General features: G+C 37.1%; 1 protein-coding gene across 2 annotated transcripts in view; it reads right to left on the bottom strand.

Annotated features, from left to right (window-relative positions):
* The window catches only part of plch1 (phospholipase C, eta 1), a 50,614-nt gene that overhangs the window by 3,979 nt on the left and 26,964 nt on the right, over positions 1-19,671 (bottom strand). Inside the window, exons 9-22 of one of the 2 annotated variants that reach the window (XM_052583027.1) lie at positions 18,897-19,068; positions 16,500-16,607; positions 14,667-14,825; positions 12,928-12,990; positions 11,332-11,417; positions 10,295-10,392; positions 9,963-10,142; positions 7,085-7,192; positions 6,811-6,935; positions 6,631-6,715; positions 6,370-6,516; positions 5,805-5,884; positions 1,339-1,398; positions 143-500 (exon numbers count right to left, since the gene is read on the bottom strand). In XM_052583027.1, the coding sequence (XP_052438987.1) occupies positions 143-500; positions 1,339-1,398; positions 5,805-5,884; positions 6,370-6,516; positions 6,631-6,715; positions 6,811-6,935; positions 7,085-7,192; positions 9,963-10,142; positions 10,295-10,392; positions 11,332-11,417; positions 12,928-12,990; positions 14,667-14,825; positions 16,500-16,607; positions 18,897-19,068 (1,829 nt within the window). The remainder of the gene's footprint in view (positions 1-142; positions 501-1,338; positions 1,399-5,804; positions 5,885-6,369; positions 6,517-6,630; positions 6,716-6,810; positions 6,936-7,084; positions 7,193-9,962; positions 10,143-10,294; positions 10,393-11,331; positions 11,418-12,927; positions 12,991-14,666; positions 14,826-16,499; positions 16,608-18,896; positions 19,069-19,671) is intronic. The other variant, XM_052583026.1, reaches the window with a different exon arrangement.

Below are 19,671 nucleotides of genomic sequence, written 5' to 3'. Positions count from 1 at the left end.
AAGCAAATGTCAACATCCACTCTAATTATGCCTCATAGCTAGAGTAACAATATAAACGATTGCATAGTGTAACAGTTCTCATTCTGATTCATTATGACACAGCCCCTAAGGTTATGTCAAGAGAATTATTTAAAGAACTGACCAATGACTCTGTCAGCTCCAGGATCAGGGCCATCCCGATCTGGGTTGGACAGGCTGAGGTGGCTATGTAGGAGCTTATCCAGGGGCATGGATGCTGGGCGGTGTTGGAGGCCTTTTCTGTTTTCTGCTCTCCTCTCTACACAAGTGGTTTGAGGGTCTCCAGTGCTGTTTTCTCTGTCACTTGTAGCTTCAGTCAGTGGCATCTTTATCTTTTTGCGGCCCTTAGCAGGGGCACTGGCAGTCCTCCGAAGGAGGTGGTCGGTTATGGATCGCTTACGAGGTGGAACTCCAATATGTGTGTCCACTGAGGATTTGGAACTTTTATTAAATAAGCCTTTAAAACCTCGCAACTGACGACCCTGAGAAACAGACAGGGATAGAGAGAGAATTCAGCACGTGATATTTATTTAAGCCATTTAACCTTCTGGGACCCAGAAAAAAAAAAAATGTTATGAGAACGATAAATGCTGCATAATTTTTACTTCCTAATGTGACACACGAAAATGTATTTTGTCTTGTATTGTCTACGTACAGATAACAAGACATACGTCACACATAATTATAAAAATTTACTAGTAGAGCAAATCAATATTTTTCTTAAAATAATACTAACTAAATAAATATTAGCATTTTCTATTTCTGTAAAATCAAGATGAGAATGAGGAATGCATATGATATTCTAAAAATCCCAGGATGTCTTCCTAGGATATGTATTTACATACGTGATATCAAAGAAATTAACCAAAAAAACAAAATGTGTTGCTGGGTCCCAGGTTGAATCAAACTGTCACAGACCAAAACACATACATGCAATTTCACATGTTCATTTAAAACAGTCAATGTCAACATAATCTCACAATGAAAATATTTTTATTGACCACAAACAATTCTACAAACAATTGCATTACTGACTAAAGCCAACAGATGGAAGCATGTTCATTTGTAACCATTAATGATTCATTTGACCATCTTTCTAGCCTTCAAAATACAACATTTATCACAAGACAAATCCAACTTTAAAACCAAAGACAGAACTGACCAAAACAAAATGACTTACAAAACAAAATTAGATGGACAAAATAAAAGGCGTATCCATACAACCGCACATTTACAACAGCTTAGTGTTCACTGAGCAAGAATAGGATGGCACAATGACGCTCATGCAGTATCATGCAGCACACTACATAGCCAAGGTACCTTATTAGCTCCTAGCAAGTGCATTATGGTATAACTTGGGTTGAGGACTAAAGGACTCCACTGGAAAGTAAAAAGGTTGGAGGAACTTCAATAAAATGTTAACGGGGGGAAATGTCATTAAGTATTTTGCTGTTTGAGATCTCTTTTTCAGTTTTTAGATAGAAATGAGACACAAATGTCACAATCAAGTGTTTGGTCACACTGTAGTAGAAACGGACAAAAAGGACAGCTTGTATAAAAGATTGTTATGCTTACCATCTGAGCTTTTAAAAACATTTTTATTCGATCAAGACACCACTGTTCATGGAAAATGTCTCTTTAGTAATGAATACCCTAGTGAAAAATAAATACACTTATATGTATTTGAAATACATTCATTTAATGCTAAAAATACTAAAAATACATTTTAATATTTATGTTCTTAATAAAATGTACTACAATTGTACATTTAGAAAATACTAAAATGGTATATTTAAAGTCTGCTACAGTAAATCGAAACTCATTTTGTACTTAATGCACTTAAATTGTGTGGAAATAGTGCTGAAGTCCAATTAAAGATATACTTAGAATAAGTGCTGTTACACAATCCAAAAATATGTGTGTGTACTGTGTAAATTTATTATGTATATATAAATACACATCCACTCTTGTATTTGGTGTCCATTTCCATTCCCAACTCCATTTCCCCAAATCCCATGCCATGTCCCCCATTACCATTTGCCTGTATATAGTGCTGGGCAGTTTGACCAAAAATGTATATCACGTTTTTTTTTTTTCTAAATTATACCTTTTTTTGGTTTATGAAGGTTTTTTTTTTTTTTTTTTTTTTTTTTCATGCATAATCAGGTGTACAATGCATTTTCTGCTGGTTGATATTCCAAGACGTGCTTGCGGCTAAGGTGCTGGAGCAAATTGCTCATGTTGCCGCCTTTTGCAATAATTTTAGCCCGACAGCACTTGCATAAAATGGATGTTTTGTCGACGTCGGATTTTTGGAAACCAAAAAACCTCCAAACAAAAGACCAGGCTCCTCTTTTTGGCTGTAACGCCTGTTTTACATATACTCCGACTGCAGTGCATATGCAGTCCGCAGCACGTACTCATTGTGCTTTCACACAGGACATGCACGTTTGCATTCCGGTACTGATCCGCGTTGGTTTAGTCCACAAACACAACATTTATACATTGTTTTGATTTCATATCATGTTTTTTCAGCATTGTAAGTATTTTATCACAGAACAGTAACAATCTTTCATATAGACATTAGTTTAAACTCAATAAATATAAACAACGTATTATTCATGCATTTTACTTCTATGTTTGTATAATAAGCTGCTCAAGCAAACGGCAAAACATAGAAACACAATAATTAGCCTACTTTTCTTGTTAAAATATTTAAAATTAAAACACCACAGACAGAACCTTGTTTTTCTGCTTCCATAAAAGTGAACATATATAAAGTTTTCCTTGTTTATCTAAAAGTGCTCTTTTTCTTGTTTTAAACCTAGCCAAAAATTCATGTGACTGCGTTTCCATGTCAATGTCAACGTTCGTTTTGAACGATTAGTAATTAAATACACCGCTATGGCGGTATATTCAAAATTAACATATAACGAAAATATACACCGGTTTTCGGTATGAACCGGTTTACCGTCCAGCACTACCTATATATACTGTGTTTGGACTCGCAATGATTGCGAAGTCTTGTTTTGCCCCCTCTAGCATTTTCGAGCAGTTTTCCGCTTCTGTTTCATCATTCACCTTGCGTACACGCAGCGTCCGCGAGGTCTCAAAAATATGCATGCACGTGGATGACGAAAATGACATAATGCATATGGTGCGCGTATGGCCGAAGTATATTTGACCTTTATCAGTGGGACACGAGATGCCATGACAATGTAAGTGTCATTGCATTATAAGGTTTATGTTAGACTATCCAGTTAAAGCCACTAGAAACAAAAGCCGCGTTTCCACCGCAGGAACTTTACCCAGGAACTAGGGACTTTGGCCTGGTACTTGGTGTGTTTCCACCGCAGGAACCAGGAACTAAATAAAGTTCCGGGTAAAAAAATGCCCCTCAGAAAGTCCCTGCTGGCGAGGTGGTACTTTTTCAAAGTTCCGGAACTTTCGGGGGCGGGACTTTGGCGCTAAACATTCTGATTGGTTGAGTTCACGCAGCATTGGTTGAGTTCAACCACCATTTATTTGGATCAACATTTTCAAAATATTACTGTTATTGTGTCATGAAATTTAATTTTAAAAGTATTTCAGGCGGAGATGGAGTTGTTTAAAACTCAAATCTGTTGTTTATTTATAAAGACAGCGCCTATTTAAAAATGTGTTTCGCCGATCTCAGAGACGGTAAGCTCCACTCGATCAGCGGGAGCTCAGTCCTCATGTATCCGCCGAGAAGCAGCCTCACCTGGGATAGACCTTCTGATATGTGCCGCTGGCTCTGATGTCTCTTTAGTGGTTGAACATAAAATATAATTCAGCTGCGGGGTAAATCAAACAGGTTTTCTTTGGTCTGTATTCAATTTATCTATATGTTAAAATGAAAATAAAAAAGGCAAGTCTATATTTCGTTTCATTGTAATGGCTGTATATAACGTTACACATATCCCTGAAGTAAGTACATTTCTGCAGCTGTTATTATGTTTAAATGAAAACGAAAGGAGGCAGTGGTATTTTATATCCTATTTCGTGTTATTGTAAATATACTGAGGGGAAAATTGCTGTAGCCAAAGCCATCTGAGTTCACGCAGCATTGGTTGAGTTCAAACACCATTTATTCAGATCATTTTCAAATATTACTGTTATTGTGTCATGAAATGTAATTTTAAAAGTATTTCAGGTGAGAATGTAGTTGTTTAAAACTCAAATCTGTTGTTTATTTATGAAGACAGCGCCTATTTAAAAATGTGTTTCGCCGATCTCTGAGACGGTGAGCTCCACTCGATCAGCGGGAGCTCAGTCCTCATGTATCCACAGAGAGCAGCCTCTCCTGGGATAGACCTTCTGATATGTGCCGCTGGCTCTGATGTGTCTTTAGTGGTTAAACATAACATATAATTCAGCTGCGGGGTAAATCTAACAGGTTTTCTTTGGTCTGTATTCAATTTATCCATATGTTAAAATGAAAATAAAAAAGGCAAATTTATATAATAATTCGTTTCATTGTAATGGCTGCATATCCCTGAACTAAGTACATTTCTGCAGCTGTTATTATGCTTAAATGAAAACCAAAGGAGGCAGTGGTATTTGATATCCTATTTCGTTTTATTGTAAATACACAGTAAGGAAAATTGCAGTAGTCAAGACGAGCTGACTGAAGTTATCAAGTACGCTGCTGTTTATAGATTTACCGGACTTGCGTCGTTGCGGACATCACACTCCCCAGTCAAATGCACAAAGTCTGAACTAACTACCGATGATGCACGTCCAAAATCAGCATACTTTTTTTTTTTTTTTTTTTTTTTAATCAGTGTACTTTGTATTGAGAAACACGCGCGGACCTACGTCACCAGTCATTTGCCTAATCTTCCCGGTACTTTACACCGCGGTGGAAACACATAAAGCAACAGGTCTGGGGGGAAAAAAGTTCCTGGGAAAAAAAGTTCCTGGTAAAAATGTTCCGGTTAATTTCGGTGGAAACGCAGCAAAAGAGAACATAATGTGGAGAAAATCTTGTTTACATCAAAACTGAAACCAAGCCGTTCACACAGAATGCATATTTTGCACAGGGACACTGTTGGACTCACGTCTCGCACAAGAGAGCCGCATTTTTAGAAAGCCTAAAAATGAAAATTCAATTAAAAAAATTAAAAATTCAACTTTTTAAAAACATATCTCAAGACTTTATGGTGGGTTTTTGTTCCCCATACCACTGCTTCTCGTATTTTTTTTATTAAAAAAAATGTATTCTGTGTGACTGGCTTTCCGCCCTTTGTATTTAACTATGCATTTATACATGACGCTGTTTTGTTTATAGTTGTTTAAGCAATTAATTATAATTGGTTTATAAACATTATTTTAAATATAATGGTTTTTTTTTGTTTGTTTGTTTTTTTTCAGTCATATTTTCTTATGCTTTGAATAAACGTGCATTATTAATATTTTGCTCAGGAGAGAAGCAAAAAGCTTTTCTTCACCCTAACTGAAATTATGCATTTTAAATTTTTGAATATAATTTTTAAAGGGTTAGTTCACCCAAAAATGAAAATCATGTCCTTAATGACTTAATGGAGGTCTTATGGGCTTGGAATGACATGAGGGTGAGTCATTAATGACATAATTTTAATTTTTGGGTGAACTAACCCTTTAAGTGCAAAATTCGAATTCTGTTTTTCAGCTATTTTGACAGCCCTAGTGAGTAGAATTTAAATTGGTAACATGCCCAGTGGAAATGGCTGTGGATCTTTATTGGACTGATTGGGTACAGCTGTCTGTGTAGTTCATAAGCTCACCTTCCCATAGATGTCATGCACTGTGATATGGACAAAAATCGATGCCTCTGTCATTCCTTCCAAATAAACGTGTCTATATCCTGCAGGAGTGGGAAAGAGGAGGAATGATTGAAAATGGGATGGAAGAAAGGCATTTGCATTTGTGAGAACATTCAAAGAGTGAATGCAACTAAAAATAAATAAATAAAAATAGGAAGAAAGACATGGTGTCATAGCTTTAGCACAGAAACATGTCTTTCATTGGTGAGACCATGTGACTGTCTGTGTGAGGGCAGAGAGAGTTCAGCAGCAGACTTGTCCAAAGGCAGCATCTCAGGCCTCCATTACTCTAATGACATGCTTCACATGACACCACTCCAAGACAAAGGAACCTGCTGCTATCTCATTCTACATTCTATTTAACGACCCTGAGTTCTTTAGCTCTTCATCTCAATTTTTCTCAGTCTCCTCATGGTCTTTCTTGTCTTTTTAATCTTATTATATCAGTCATTTAATCACCTGATAATGTGACATGTCCAAAAGTACGGTTAGTTGAAGAGACAACCAAACATAGAATTTCTTATACCTGGCATGAGACTGCTGAAAGCTACGGTCCTCTGGCCAACAAAGTCTCGTCCAATGGGATCATGATCCCAAACCAGGAAGCGTACTAGAGCCACCTCGGGCATGTGAAGTGTGAAAGACAGAGTCTCTTCCCACACAGGGTTAAATCCTGCATTAACAATCACACAAAAAGTTAGCAAGGTTTTAAAACTTTTGCCCCAAAACTTTATTTCTGTTCAAATAAACTCAACAAATCCATGGACACATGAGAACAAAGCTGTACCATTATCATCCACAACTCTGGTTTGTTCTTTACAGCAGTCCACCGGAAGTCCAATAATCTCTACCTCAACGAAGGGATCAATGATCTATGGATGAAGTCCATTAAACATTGAATGTATTAACTGCATTTCAACTCTGAACCCTATTGGAAATGTGCTCTTAGCACAATGCACCTGCTTACCTCACCACGGTCTCCCAGCATTGAATCGGGAGGTTTGGGCAGCTGCTGTCCACTAATGATTTTTATCACCAACTGTTTCTTCGGATTAGCAGGGAGCGGATCATCATTCAGTGGGTTGAAGGAGCCTGGAATAGATTTTCAGAGTCCAACAAAATACCCAGAGTAACTGAATAATTACTTGACACTTAAGAGTTAGTAATTATTACAGTTAAGTCTTTAGTGACAGAGTGGTCTTATATTGTGATGTACCAGTACTTTGAATGCACAAGTGTACCTTTACACATTGGGCCAGGTTTGAGCACATAGCCACTGCCTCCATTCACCATAAACTTTGCTCTGTTCAGCTGCATCATACGGCCATCAGTCTGGTAGTTTAAAGCCACTGTGGGTTAAAAATATATAAAATAATTAATAAAAAAAACTGTGGCGGGGTGCCTAAAGCCTGGCTCACACTACAGGATTTCTAGTGCGATTTAGCCCTGATTTCCACCTCCCAAGAATCGGAGCAAACATCTTTTCAAGGACCTCGATCTGTCCCAATGTTTTACGCGGATTATTTGGTAGTGTGAGGCATTCACCAATCGAATATTGCACCTCCCGATCTGCTCGCACACAAATCGGGATGATGATGGCTATATGATTACGTCAGTACTTTTATAGCCTATGCACAGAACCACAAAACAGCTGATGTATGGCTTCTTTGAAAAGTGGAGCTAGAGGAAACTGTTTCTTGACATTTTGTAGTAACATGACTGTCTGTATAATGTGTCGAAAACACATCACAACTGTAATGAGAAGAAGCGCTGGAGTGAAATCGCCTCAGTTTTGAATGAGTGAGTGAAGAAAGCTACTAGCATGAAAAAAATTAAATAAAATCAGTGACGATCTGCTTGCGTGAGATCATGTGAGGCGCTCCCTCTGGCATGATAATCTTAATGATATCTTGCAGTGTGTGATGTGCCACGATATTCAAATCTTGTAGTGTGTGAATGGTTAATACTATATTTGAGGGAAGATAATCTGCAAAAATTCTCCTTATGTGTGTGCTGCAACGTGTGAGCTCAGCTTAATGGTTAGAGAGTCTGATTTGTAATCCGAAGGTCGGGTTTCGGGATTACAAGTGGGATCTCAAGTTCAGCAGGGATCTTAGGTGGGGGGAGTGAATGTATAGCACTCTTTCTCCAACCTCAATACCACGACCCCGAACCCCCAACTGCCACAGCATTGGCTGCCCACTGCTCCGGGTGTGTGTTTATTGTGTGTGTGTGTGTGTGTGTGTGTGCATGTTTGTTCACTACTCACTGCTGTGTGTGCATGTAAATGCAGAGCACAAATTCCAAGTATGGCACAAACCATACTTGGCCACACCTCACGTCCTTTCCTTTCCTTTTTTTTTAGTCCATCTTTTTTTCAATCTGTGTAAAGAATTGTAAAGCTAAATAAACTGGATGCTAACAAATTATGAGGTTTTATCATGACCTGGTAAACATCTTTTTCAATAAACAATCAGGGGGCAGAACTCAGCTGCGGTTCCACAAGTTCCAATTTACTCTTGTTTATTGAACCCCTATGATGGCACACACACACACACAGACAAAAGCACAAGCACATGTACAGACACACACACACACACACACACACACACACACACACACACACATCTGCATTTGCTATGCTTCTGCATCCCCTTTTTCATCTTTTTTTATGTCTTGGTCCCGATTTAATTTCTGATTTCTGTCTTCACCCTTTCTTCTTGTCTATATGATTCATCACTGCTTCTTTTCTGTTAGCTGCCTCATCATTAACACTCAAAATCCTTACAATTGTATGGGGGGAAAAAGGAAATAGTGTCATGTAAATTGCAAACTGAGTAATAACGGCTATGCTACAACAGATCAGAACAAACTGGGAACAAACTGAGACGAACTAAATCCAGAAGAACTGTGTCTCCAAGACACTTCAAGAAACCTACCAGCAAAGCTACCTGAAAAACTATGCACAAGTGCACCTAGGGCAAAAGCTTCTTTAAATGCAAAGTATGATCAGACCAAATGCTGATTGAATTTAGTTAATAGCAGTTAATTGATAAAGCAAATCTATTTGTGACATTATTTTAATAGTATGCATATTTTTCATTGTTTTTACTCAAGTGCTTTGGAAGTAGGTTTCTTGAAGTGACTTGGATATGTTGCCACAGTTCTTCTGGATTTAGTGTGTCTCATTTTATTCTGTTTCTTCATGTTATTCCAGACAGACTGGATGATGGTGAGATCAGATCTCTGTGTGAATCACTGGCTGTTGTCAGAATCGCGGGATTATTACAACTATTGACAAAATGAATGTTTATAAATGTAAACTGATTTTTTTCCTACTGACACTACAACAAAAGAAAGCTGGTGAAAATACCAGTGTTCTACTAATTTTAGCCACCACTGTACATTATAGAAATGCAAAATGAATGCACTTTCTCTAATAGGCTCTGACTTTTGCACCACATTGTATGTGTTTTTGTGTATGTAAAAGCTTTGTCACTCTATCATGAATAGTGCTTGTGTGTGCATGTGAAAAGTGCATTAGTGCATTGTCTTACATGACTTGCACAATTGGGCCAACCTGCCAGTTTTTCTGCACAACCAAGACCCAGATGGTATGCACAGCAGAGAACATATGGCATTACAGAAGGGACTGCTAAAACACACAGCATGTGCACATACACTGACAAAGTAGGGTCAGAGGGTCAACTGGGTCATAGATGCATTTAAGCATTTTTATTTAATAGATCTTAATTTTTACACACCATACTAGTTAGTATGGTGCTTACAAAAATCTTTATGGATGGATCCTGAATAAGCATAACAGAACGCTTGTTGCTTAGTAAAGTGTACCCACTGTCATATAAGATACATAATAAAATGTAATGTTTAACACATTAATTTTAATCTTTTTTTTTTTTTTTTTTTTTTTAAAAGCATTATGTGATATACTCTACAATAATGACTGTTTGTCAATATACAAGGTGTATAATTGAGGGAGACAGTTCATTCTCTTTGAAAATATGCATGGGCAACAACAGATGAAGATTTTTGTTTGTATTCATGTTTGTATCTATGTGAATTTCATGAGTGTTTGGCCATCTGTGTGTCGTTCCTCACCAAGTTGGCATCCCATATTCCAGTATGTCTGTGGGTTAAAGTTACTGGAGTCGATCCGGTAGGCAGAGGGATAGATCCGAGAGAGCTGTCGTTGGTTGAAATTCAAGAAGCGCTCGGATCGATGGTGCACCAGGTGCTGAGCTCGTGTCTCACTAAACGACAGAACATTATAGGGTGATCCTGAGAAAGAAGGTGCAAGAAAGCTTAGGTTAGATGTGTGCTCTTGAAACAGCATATTTTTATAGTGAAAGCTATTTTTTAAACATCTCTATTACAAAGCCTTGACAGCAGGGATCAATAATCAGATATGGTAAAATAGGAAAATTTCTCACCCTCGTCTAAACACTCCTGAGAGGCCACAGAGTTGGTGAACACCACCAGATCTGATAGATCTCTACTCATCTTTATCGTTTTCCTTCTCCTTCCACCTCTACAAAGAGACACAGGAAAATATAGGAAGTTTGTAAAACGTCTGACTGTTAGATGCAATGACATGCTCCAGATCCAATTGCAATTGCAATTATTTTAAGTTGTAATAATATTAAATGCAGCATTGGTGAGCATAACAAAACATTAAAAAAAATCTTACCAACCCTAAACTGCTTTCATACATACTATAAACAAACGAAAATGTACTCATAACTGATTATTCAATGCATCTTCAAACACTTCATGTCTGAAATGCAAATATAAGCTCAAATGCTAACAGCATCTTTCCTGCACGTCTAGACTAGGAAATCATTGTGAAAATAAAGATAAGAAAAGCCCCTTGCAGAGTGACGGTTTCATTACAAATGACTTTCCTCGTGGTGTTAATGTAACCCATTGAGCATACAAATGATGGCAAATTCTCATTAACATAAGACATTAACAATCTCTTCATGACTGCCATATGAGGTGAGTTTATGAAACAGTTGTACAGCATTTGCGATTATTGCAGTGCATTTCAATGTAAAGCTTTTCAGCACAAACTCACCTGCAATGCAAAATCGGCTCATTATACAGTAGATCATAGTGACTTATTCACAAAACTCAGGTCTATTTGCCAATTAACGTGGGTGGTAATTCGAATTTAATGATTTTATTATATGTTTTTACTCCTTTTCTAGCAACCATGGTATCAATAATTCATTAAATAATGATGGAATGAAAATTGGATTTAAAAGTCTAAATTGCAAGCGGTGAAGGGATGCCTTTTTTAACATAGTGTTCAGTGCTTGTCCCTCTTTCTAAAGCACCAAATCAGCATATTAGAATGATTTCTGACTGAGTAATCATCAACTTTGCCTATTTATATGTTGTAAATGAGGTATTTAAAAAATACTATAAAAAAAACAACATAAAAAAGCGGACATAAACAGAGTCACACCTGTTAAACTGTCCACCTGATGGCTCCTGCTGCCCGTCATCGTCTGTCTCAACACTCTGACATTTCAGCCTTGATTTGGAGTGCCTCTGTGGAAACACACACAAACGCACAGCCAGCTAAATAAGTGCATGGAGCGAACGTTTACTCCTTTGCTTTGGACGGGAGGTAATGGAATTCCTCCTACACACAACAGAGAGGAATAGAATAGCTCTGGCCTGTTTTAAAGGGCATACTTAACATAACCACATGAGTCTGTGTGTAAACAAGGATTCATGCTTGCCAGACGTGACTATTGTCCCAATCATGTAACTTTTTCAGGGCTACGAGGAACTGTGTATAACAGCTAAAGTAATTACAGGCTTTTGGCTCATTACTAACAAAAGAAGAACCTCTGAGACCTCATAAACACACACTCAAAGACAAATATCGAGAGTGGGAGGAAATATCATGTGCAAATAAAGAGGCGTGCCTGGCTGCTTCCTGTAGGAATGACAGAGAAGACGGATGCGATCTAGAGGAGACAAGAAACCACAGCATAACTTTGACAACCCTGATTGCATTTTAATGAAAAAATCAATAAAGTTTAGACGGCCCAATACAATAGCTGACGATCAAACTTATGGGGATGTGACCGCAAGCCTTGTTTACTCGCTTCATTGATTTGCTATTGAGGTGTTAAATTACACACCGACCAGATTCAACATACGAGATGGAGATTAATAATGCTCTCAGTGAGTTTTTATGCAGAGGACGGAATATGAGAATGCCTGAGAATGAGCTCAGAGCTGTCATTAATCGTGCACGCAATCATATGGGATCTTGAGGAATAAATCACCATCAGATATCATGTCAGCAGGTGTGTTTAACCAATGTATGAATTCAGTAAATATACACTTAAAGCAAAGAGATTTAAAAGCACATTTGCCTGCTGGAACTGTTCTGAGAGCAGCAATGAGCACTATAAGCACAAATATCAGCTTCTTCAAATAACCAGGTTTCCTCGTTTACATGCACATCAGTAACCTGGCAACGCAAGTAAGCTGCGTTTACATGACTTCAGGTTAATTCCCTTTAGTGATGTCCAAACATAATCATTTGCATATTTGACTTGCATATTTGGGACTATCATGAAAGAATCTGCTTTTGTGATATATTTCCTTCCTTCCTTCTTTACTGCAAAACATTTGCTCTGTCTAGATGCGCTTAAATCTGCACTAATGATGCATTCCTGTCACATATCATAACATAACATGACCGTGTTTTCGGCTTATTAAGCATAATTGGCTTAAGAACATGCATGTAAATGCGCCCAATGTCTATCAGATATCTGATTAGAAGTACTGATGCATCTTTATGATCTGTCCCATGCTTTAATCAATCAATAGTGATAGTTCTTTAAATCTCTCTGCCTCAGGGTAGTGAACCAGTAGTGAAAAGTACACATTTGTGTAACATTTGAGAGTGCAGACATACACAAAGATGACGGGAAATAGGATAGTCCTGATTCTGTAACAGAGACAGAGAAAATGGAGAAAGAGAAAAAAGAAAGAGCGAGAGAGAGGAAGAAAGACAGAAAAAGATTGACTTTATTCTGACCTTGTGCTTGAGGTTGCTAATGAAAGAGCGGCTCTGGGATTTCTTCATTCCGTCTTTGGAATTCTGGATGACAAACACAACACATTATAATAATTTCACAGATAATTAAAAAATGCATAATACACAAAAATGAGATGTTTAATAAAATGTCTAAGCTGCTATTTAGTTTTTATTTAGTAAAAAAAAAAAAAAAAAAAAAGATGTTGCCGTAACAATCCATTTTGGTGGCCTACATTATTCCCTGGTTCATATCGGTATTTAAAAAAATAAAATAAAAAAATAAATACTAATTGCAAGGTGTTTTGAATAAAAATAAATGTACATTTAAATAAATAATGCATTTAAATAATGCATTTAATAATTTAAATAAATAATGAAAGATGTATTGTTGAATGGAAGTTTTTAAAATTTTGCATCATTCTGTGGATCAAATAAAATTAAGTAAATTAAATTCATAAATTAAAAATTTAAGGGGGAAAAATAGATTTGTTTACTGTTTTAAGTTACTAAATCATGTATTATATTGCTGAAGCACTCGTTCATTTAAAAAATCTATAATTTCAGTAAACACTAAAACAAATATTTCTGATAACATTTGAATATATATGTATACTTTCAATATGACATATGATTTGTTGTATTCAGATGAAAAATGTCTGAGCTACACCTGTTTGAAGTCGACAAAGTCAGCAAATTCAGTTCTAAAAAAATGGAGTTGAAGTTTTCTGAAGGTTTCAAAGCAAAATCACCTAGCAACATTGCATTGTTTCCTCAACTTCCTTTCTTAATATGAATTACTATATTAACAATTATTTTTTATTTATTTTATCTTTGCTATTAAAATAAGAAAAACAACAAAAGTAGAACAAATATAAGAAACAAATAGACACTTCTTTAATTTTACATCTAAACACAAGCATTCAAGAAAAACATATACGAATAACTAATGACTCTTAACTAACAAATAAGAAAAACTAAAATGCCCTTGCTACTGAATTTGTTCCAAGCCTATCTTCCAAGGAACAGGATAATATTCAGTAGTCACTGTCTATTTTCACTGCATTCAAAACAGCAGCTTGTTCATTCTAAAAAATATTTGTTCCGCTGTAAAAATAGAATGACATAAGGGTTTGTAAATGATGTCTTCATTCCCAGCTATGATTGAACTGTTTCTTTAAAAGATATCTAATTCTAACGCAAAGACTTGAGTGTCAAAATCTGTTCAAATGAGTATTTGTGGACACACGTGGTCAGAGAGACGCTTTTACATTCAGTGATGCATAAAATGATCACAACACTGACTTAACATCATCTCCAGACATACAGTACTTAATTTCAGCGCTCGCTCAAATGGATCTTTTTTTTCTTCATAAATATTATGCAGGAACACTGGAGGGGAGAGAAAATCCCTCTGTGCATTACAAACGGCACATCAAAATGAATGTTTAGAGAGTGCAAAGTCTAATAATAGGGCAAGGAAAGAGGCAGAATGAATGCTAATTAAGGGATGCTCCATGTCTTTTTCTGGATTGCAAGACTAATGTGCGCACACTGATTAGGTATTCTAATTCTTTTTTTTTTCTTTCTTTCCTTCTGTAGAGCTGCTTATTTCAGTAGGGGCTGCAATGGGTTTGTGTTTTGTTGTTTTAAGTGCTGCTTCATGCAACATTACATCTTTGCACAGAATCTGGAGATCACACAGACTTCAGAATGTAGTATCACAGTTCGAGCTACTTTACCTTGCGCAGGTTTCTTTGGATTCCCTCATGGGTGGCACGGAGCAGCGCTCGGATAGAGAAACTGTCTGTGTCCTCTTTGTCCCCGATTTGAGACTCTTTCATCAGCGAGTCTAGTTTCTTCCTGATGTGGGACTCCACCTGCTGACTGGACCCATTGGACTGAAATTCAGCAAGTAGAGTGTCACAATCTGCAGTTTATAATTCATCTTTTTTAGAGAATTTATACAGAAAATAGCATCTATTATTTCTTAAGATATAAACTTCTTAAGTGTCTTAAAAAAAATCATATTTACAAAAAAGAAAATCTATCCTGTATCAAGCTTGAAACTAAATTTTCTTTTTCTTTTTTATTTCCTCAAAATAATTGATGAATAGCCCGAGATTTTATGTTGCTTATCAAGCCTTGATAAACAGGTTTATAGATCATTTTCAGTCTGTTTTCAAATGACTATGACAAAAATAGACTCAACACTGGAACGTTTCTTCCATGTTCACTTTTGCTATGCAGAAAAATGCTGCTTGGCCTTGTGAAAAAGAAATGATTTTAAAACTACTGAATGTGAACTTTTAGTATACTTAGTAAATCATTGAAGTACTGCAAACCACATAAGTGTACTTAAAAGTAATCGCTCAGCTGCAGTTTTTAGTCGTCCAATATTTAAATCGTTATGTTCTAATAATCTTTTGCCGTGCTGTAAAGTACACAATCTTCTGACTAACATACTAAAGCAAAGTAAAGTATTTGATTTTAGTTTATCATAAATACACTCAGGAGTACACACGCAATATGAATTATGCAATTTCTTATTATGAGTACCCAAATAAATATGCACAGCTTGCGCAGTGTGACAGGGGCCTAATCGATGTGTGTTCTCTCTCTCTAAATTTCAATGGCTATTCATGAGTCATTTTATTAAAAATCAAAGCCTGGCATACTGATCTGAGAGAGCAATAAAGGATGAGTTCTAAGTATTATAAAAGCCAAATATGCAAATAAGAGGATCAGTTTGGTTTTTTGTTTGGACAGGTAAATTGATTTAAAACCTGTCCTCAGCCATAATGGCCCTCAAAATACAGCAAGGGCGGCATGTTTCCTGCATTTCCTGACATGTTTAAGTAGCCAAGTAATGAGATAAAGCATAAAAAAACTTTGAATTGGCTCCCAGCAATGACTTGTTGTCTGAGTGGATCATTAAACATTAATTACTCCTAAAAAAGCAACATTTTGCAAGGGTACATGCTATTAAAGCATTCTTCATTAAGGATAACAAAAAATACTTACATAGGAAACCAATTTGTTGTTAATAAATTATTTTTGGGAAAATAAATGAATGTGTTAAATATCGCTGGACTGATTGTAAAGGTTGTCTCTGTTAGAGATAGCAGCGCTGCTGGATGGATCTTTTGGCAAATGGCCATGTTGTCACACAAAGACTTTCCGCTGCCTATATAGAGGTGTTTCCACACAAACAGAAGCTTGCCAGGGGTTCGGGCTGTGATTGATCGGCTTTTAGAGACTGACACCAACAGCTCACTGTGAGCCAGAATGGTGTGAGGAAGCAGCCAGACAAAATAATGGCTAGCATCAAAACTGAGAGGTTTTCACAGAAGCAGAGAGAGATGCATAAGACATGATAACATTTGAAAAGAAGGCGGCATAGCAGCACATGGAGAAAGGGAAACAACAGCTGGAGTAGTGGAAAAGTGAAAAACGTAACATAACGTAATTTCAATAAGGTATTTGTGTAGTTGCATTCTGTACATGTGGATTGACACTGAGTGTGTATAAATATGTGTGTGCTCAATCCTGATCAGTGTGTGTTACAGTCTTACCATGCTATTCTTCAGCTTGAAGTCATCTTCAATCTCATCAGCACTGTCGTCATCAGACACCTCACCCTCTTCAGCATCTGCAGACAAGTACGGAGGAAGACGCTTCCCCTACAGACAAGAAAAGATTAATCAATGCCTCCATAATCCTTTTTTACAATATTTGACAGCAAACACTATCTAACCCCATTATTGAGTGTTAGATAGTGTTTCACATCTCTTTAAACCGGCGACTGTGATTGTGTTGACACAGCAAGTCAAGTCAAGTCACCTTTATTTATATAGCGCTTTAAACAAAATACATTGCGTCAAAGCAACTGAACAACATTCATTAGGAAAACAGTGTGTCAATAATGCAAAATTATAGTTAAAGGCCGTTCATCATTGAATTCAGTGATGTCATCTCTGTTCAGTTAAATAGTGTCTGTGCATTTATTTGCAATCAAGTCAACGATATCGCTGTAGATGGAGTGACCCCAACTAAGCAAGCCAGAGGCGACAGCGGCAAGGAACCGAAACTCCATTGGTGACAGAATGGAGAAAAAATCCTTGGGAGAAACCAGGCTCAGGTGGGGGGCCAGTTCTCCTCTGACCAGACGACAAAACACAGCACCTCAGATATTGATACTAGAATTGAAATCATACTTCTGACTGCTGGTCACAGGTGAAAGAGAAGTGTAGTATGCAGTCTTAAGGCCAATGAAGAAAAAAAATCTTTCAAGAAAGCCTGAAGTGTAATGTTTTGTTTTAGTTTTGAGTTGGTAAGCATGTCATTTCATTCCTGATAAGACACATAACTCACTTTCACCCATCATTCAGACATTTAACAGGCAAGCCAATGACCCACAATGCACTGAACATCTATATAGGATAAACAGTGTCTTAGACACTTCAGAGCACTGAAACCCGTTTAAGGGTCAGTAAACCTAAAACTCCAAAACAAACACTTGTCTCCTCCAGTCTTTCTCACAAGCACATTTGTGTGAGGGCTAGTGGGAAATAAAAGTTGCTGGTGGAGGGACAAATTGGAGTGAAAATCAATCCCCATGCTTTTGACCTCCAGAGTTTGCAGGAACACAGGATGAGTGCTCTCGTCTGGTGGAGGGAATCGTCATTGTGGCACGTTTAAGTGTGTGTGTGTGTGTAATCAAAGGAGACCCGTGTTCAAGTGTGGGGGGATTTACTCAAGTGTGCTCCAATCACAGAGGGTCCCTGCTGGGTTTTAAGAGTCTGTCGTCACTGTTTGCTCTGCTGGGAGGGTCCTGTAATGTAGCAGGCTGGCAGTGCCATCTGTCTTAACCTGTTTTACTAATGCCAAGCTCCTGGCTGGAACAGTGACGTCGGTATTTACACAAAGCAATACTTTCTTCTCATGTGACTGACCACCTGTCATCCCATTACATCCTTATGCAGTTTAGCTAAAATTAAAATTCTGTCATCGCTTGCTTTATAAGATCTAAAAAAACAAAAAACATAATTAAAGATGTCCATGCATTCTTTGTCTTCTGAAGCCACATAAAATAGCTTTGTGTGGGGAAAAGACTAAAAGTTGAACTTTTTTAGAGCTTGACAGTCCACAGGCTATTTTCTTTTTATGGAAAATAGCAGCTAGGACATTCTTCAAAAGAACTTATTTTATGATGAACATGAAAACGTTGGACAGTTTTGAAATGGTGTAAGTAAATGATGACAGAATCTCTTTCTCTACCACCTTTCTCTTTTTCAGGCAATCCATCTCTATTTTTCTGTTGTGAAATGGTATATTTGCTGACACTCTTAATCATATCTGGAGGATTCTGTATTAAAAAAATTAAAAAAAAAACATTGGTTCTTTAAAGGTTCTTTACAGATGGGAACAGTTCTGTATAGAACTATATCTTCCTGAAGAACCGTTTTATGCTAAAATTATTCTTTGTATTTGAGTTTGGATTCTCCGGTCTCTACTCCAGATGCAGTCCCCAGCCCACAACGTCATCATCTACAGACAAAAACTGCCCACTAAATTACACCAAAATGCAACCAATAATGTACATAGATACATTATAGAGGATCGTGAAGCTATTTCATTAGCCTTCATTACATTTATTTTCTGTTTCTATTTTGTGTTCTTTATATATGTGACTTAAAACTTTCAAATCATTATGTAAATGATCTATTTTACTTGTCTAAAATCTGGAAGTCCTGTATACTGGTAATTTTTTGGTGAATACTCAATACTGTGCTGGTTCACCAGTTATACCAGCAACAAACCAGAGCTTACTAGTCCATACCAGCATCAAAATTTAAGTTGGGTTTAACAAAAGACAAAAAAGAGAAGAGAGTACAGTAGACAAAATCAGGAAAAGGAAAAGTGGGAAAACATTAGACATTTAGAAAAGGTGTCTTCAGTTCATGCCAAACCTTTATAAGAATCTTGCCCTTCAGGGAGTTCGGACTGGGGAGCTGCTTTGGGTCTTTGTTCAGAGCCTCCCCCACATCCAGCTTGTCTCCGAAAATCTCTTTCAGGTGCTGAGCTATCTTCTTCTGCTGCTGAATGTTGCAGTGATTCTCTATGGACAGGATCACGGGAAACCTGACGCAGCAGGAGACAGAAGAGAGAAAGGATGAGGGTGACAGTAATCACAAACCAGGGAACAGTTAGAACAGTCAGCAGCTGCTCCCTGCCTCCAGAGCCTTCCCCTGACATTAACCTTTTATCCTTATTTCTTTCATCTTGACTCAACTTCACTGTCTTGTGCTCTCTCTCTTGCTATCTCACTACTTCCTTTATCCTTGCTGTCTGTCTGTCTGTCTGTCTGTCTGTGTCTCTTTTTTTTTACTTTCCCTTGCCGCATGCTGTCTGGCTGTTCTGTTTACTTCATCTGCACACTCAAACAAAACACTGACTTTAGGTTCTATTCTCACTCATAGTCTGAGATCTCAACACTGAAAACACCACACATTTTACAATGCAAAAATCTTTCTCCTAATCTGTGTTTGTGCCTTGTTTACCAATAAATCTATGAAACCTCCATGAATCATGATAAATTGGAAAAGTAATACATATTAATGTATTATACGTATCTGTAGTAGATAGTGTGTTTTCAGGGAATAAATAACTGTTGATTTTAAGTTCCTTTTTCTTACCTCACTGCAAATTGTTAAGGTTTTATTTCCACAGTTAAATAATTTCTTA

The sequence above is a fragment of the Carassius gibelio genome, chromosome B18, assembly GCF_023724105.1.
Source record: "Carassius gibelio isolate Cgi1373 ecotype wild population from Czech Republic chromosome B18, carGib1.2-hapl.c, whole genome shotgun sequence".
NCBI classification, from domain to species: Eukaryota; Metazoa; Chordata; class Actinopteri; order Cypriniformes; family Cyprinidae; genus Carassius; species Carassius gibelio.
Note: the sequence above shows the minus strand (reverse complement) of the source record. Positions and strands in the feature narration are given on the sequence as shown.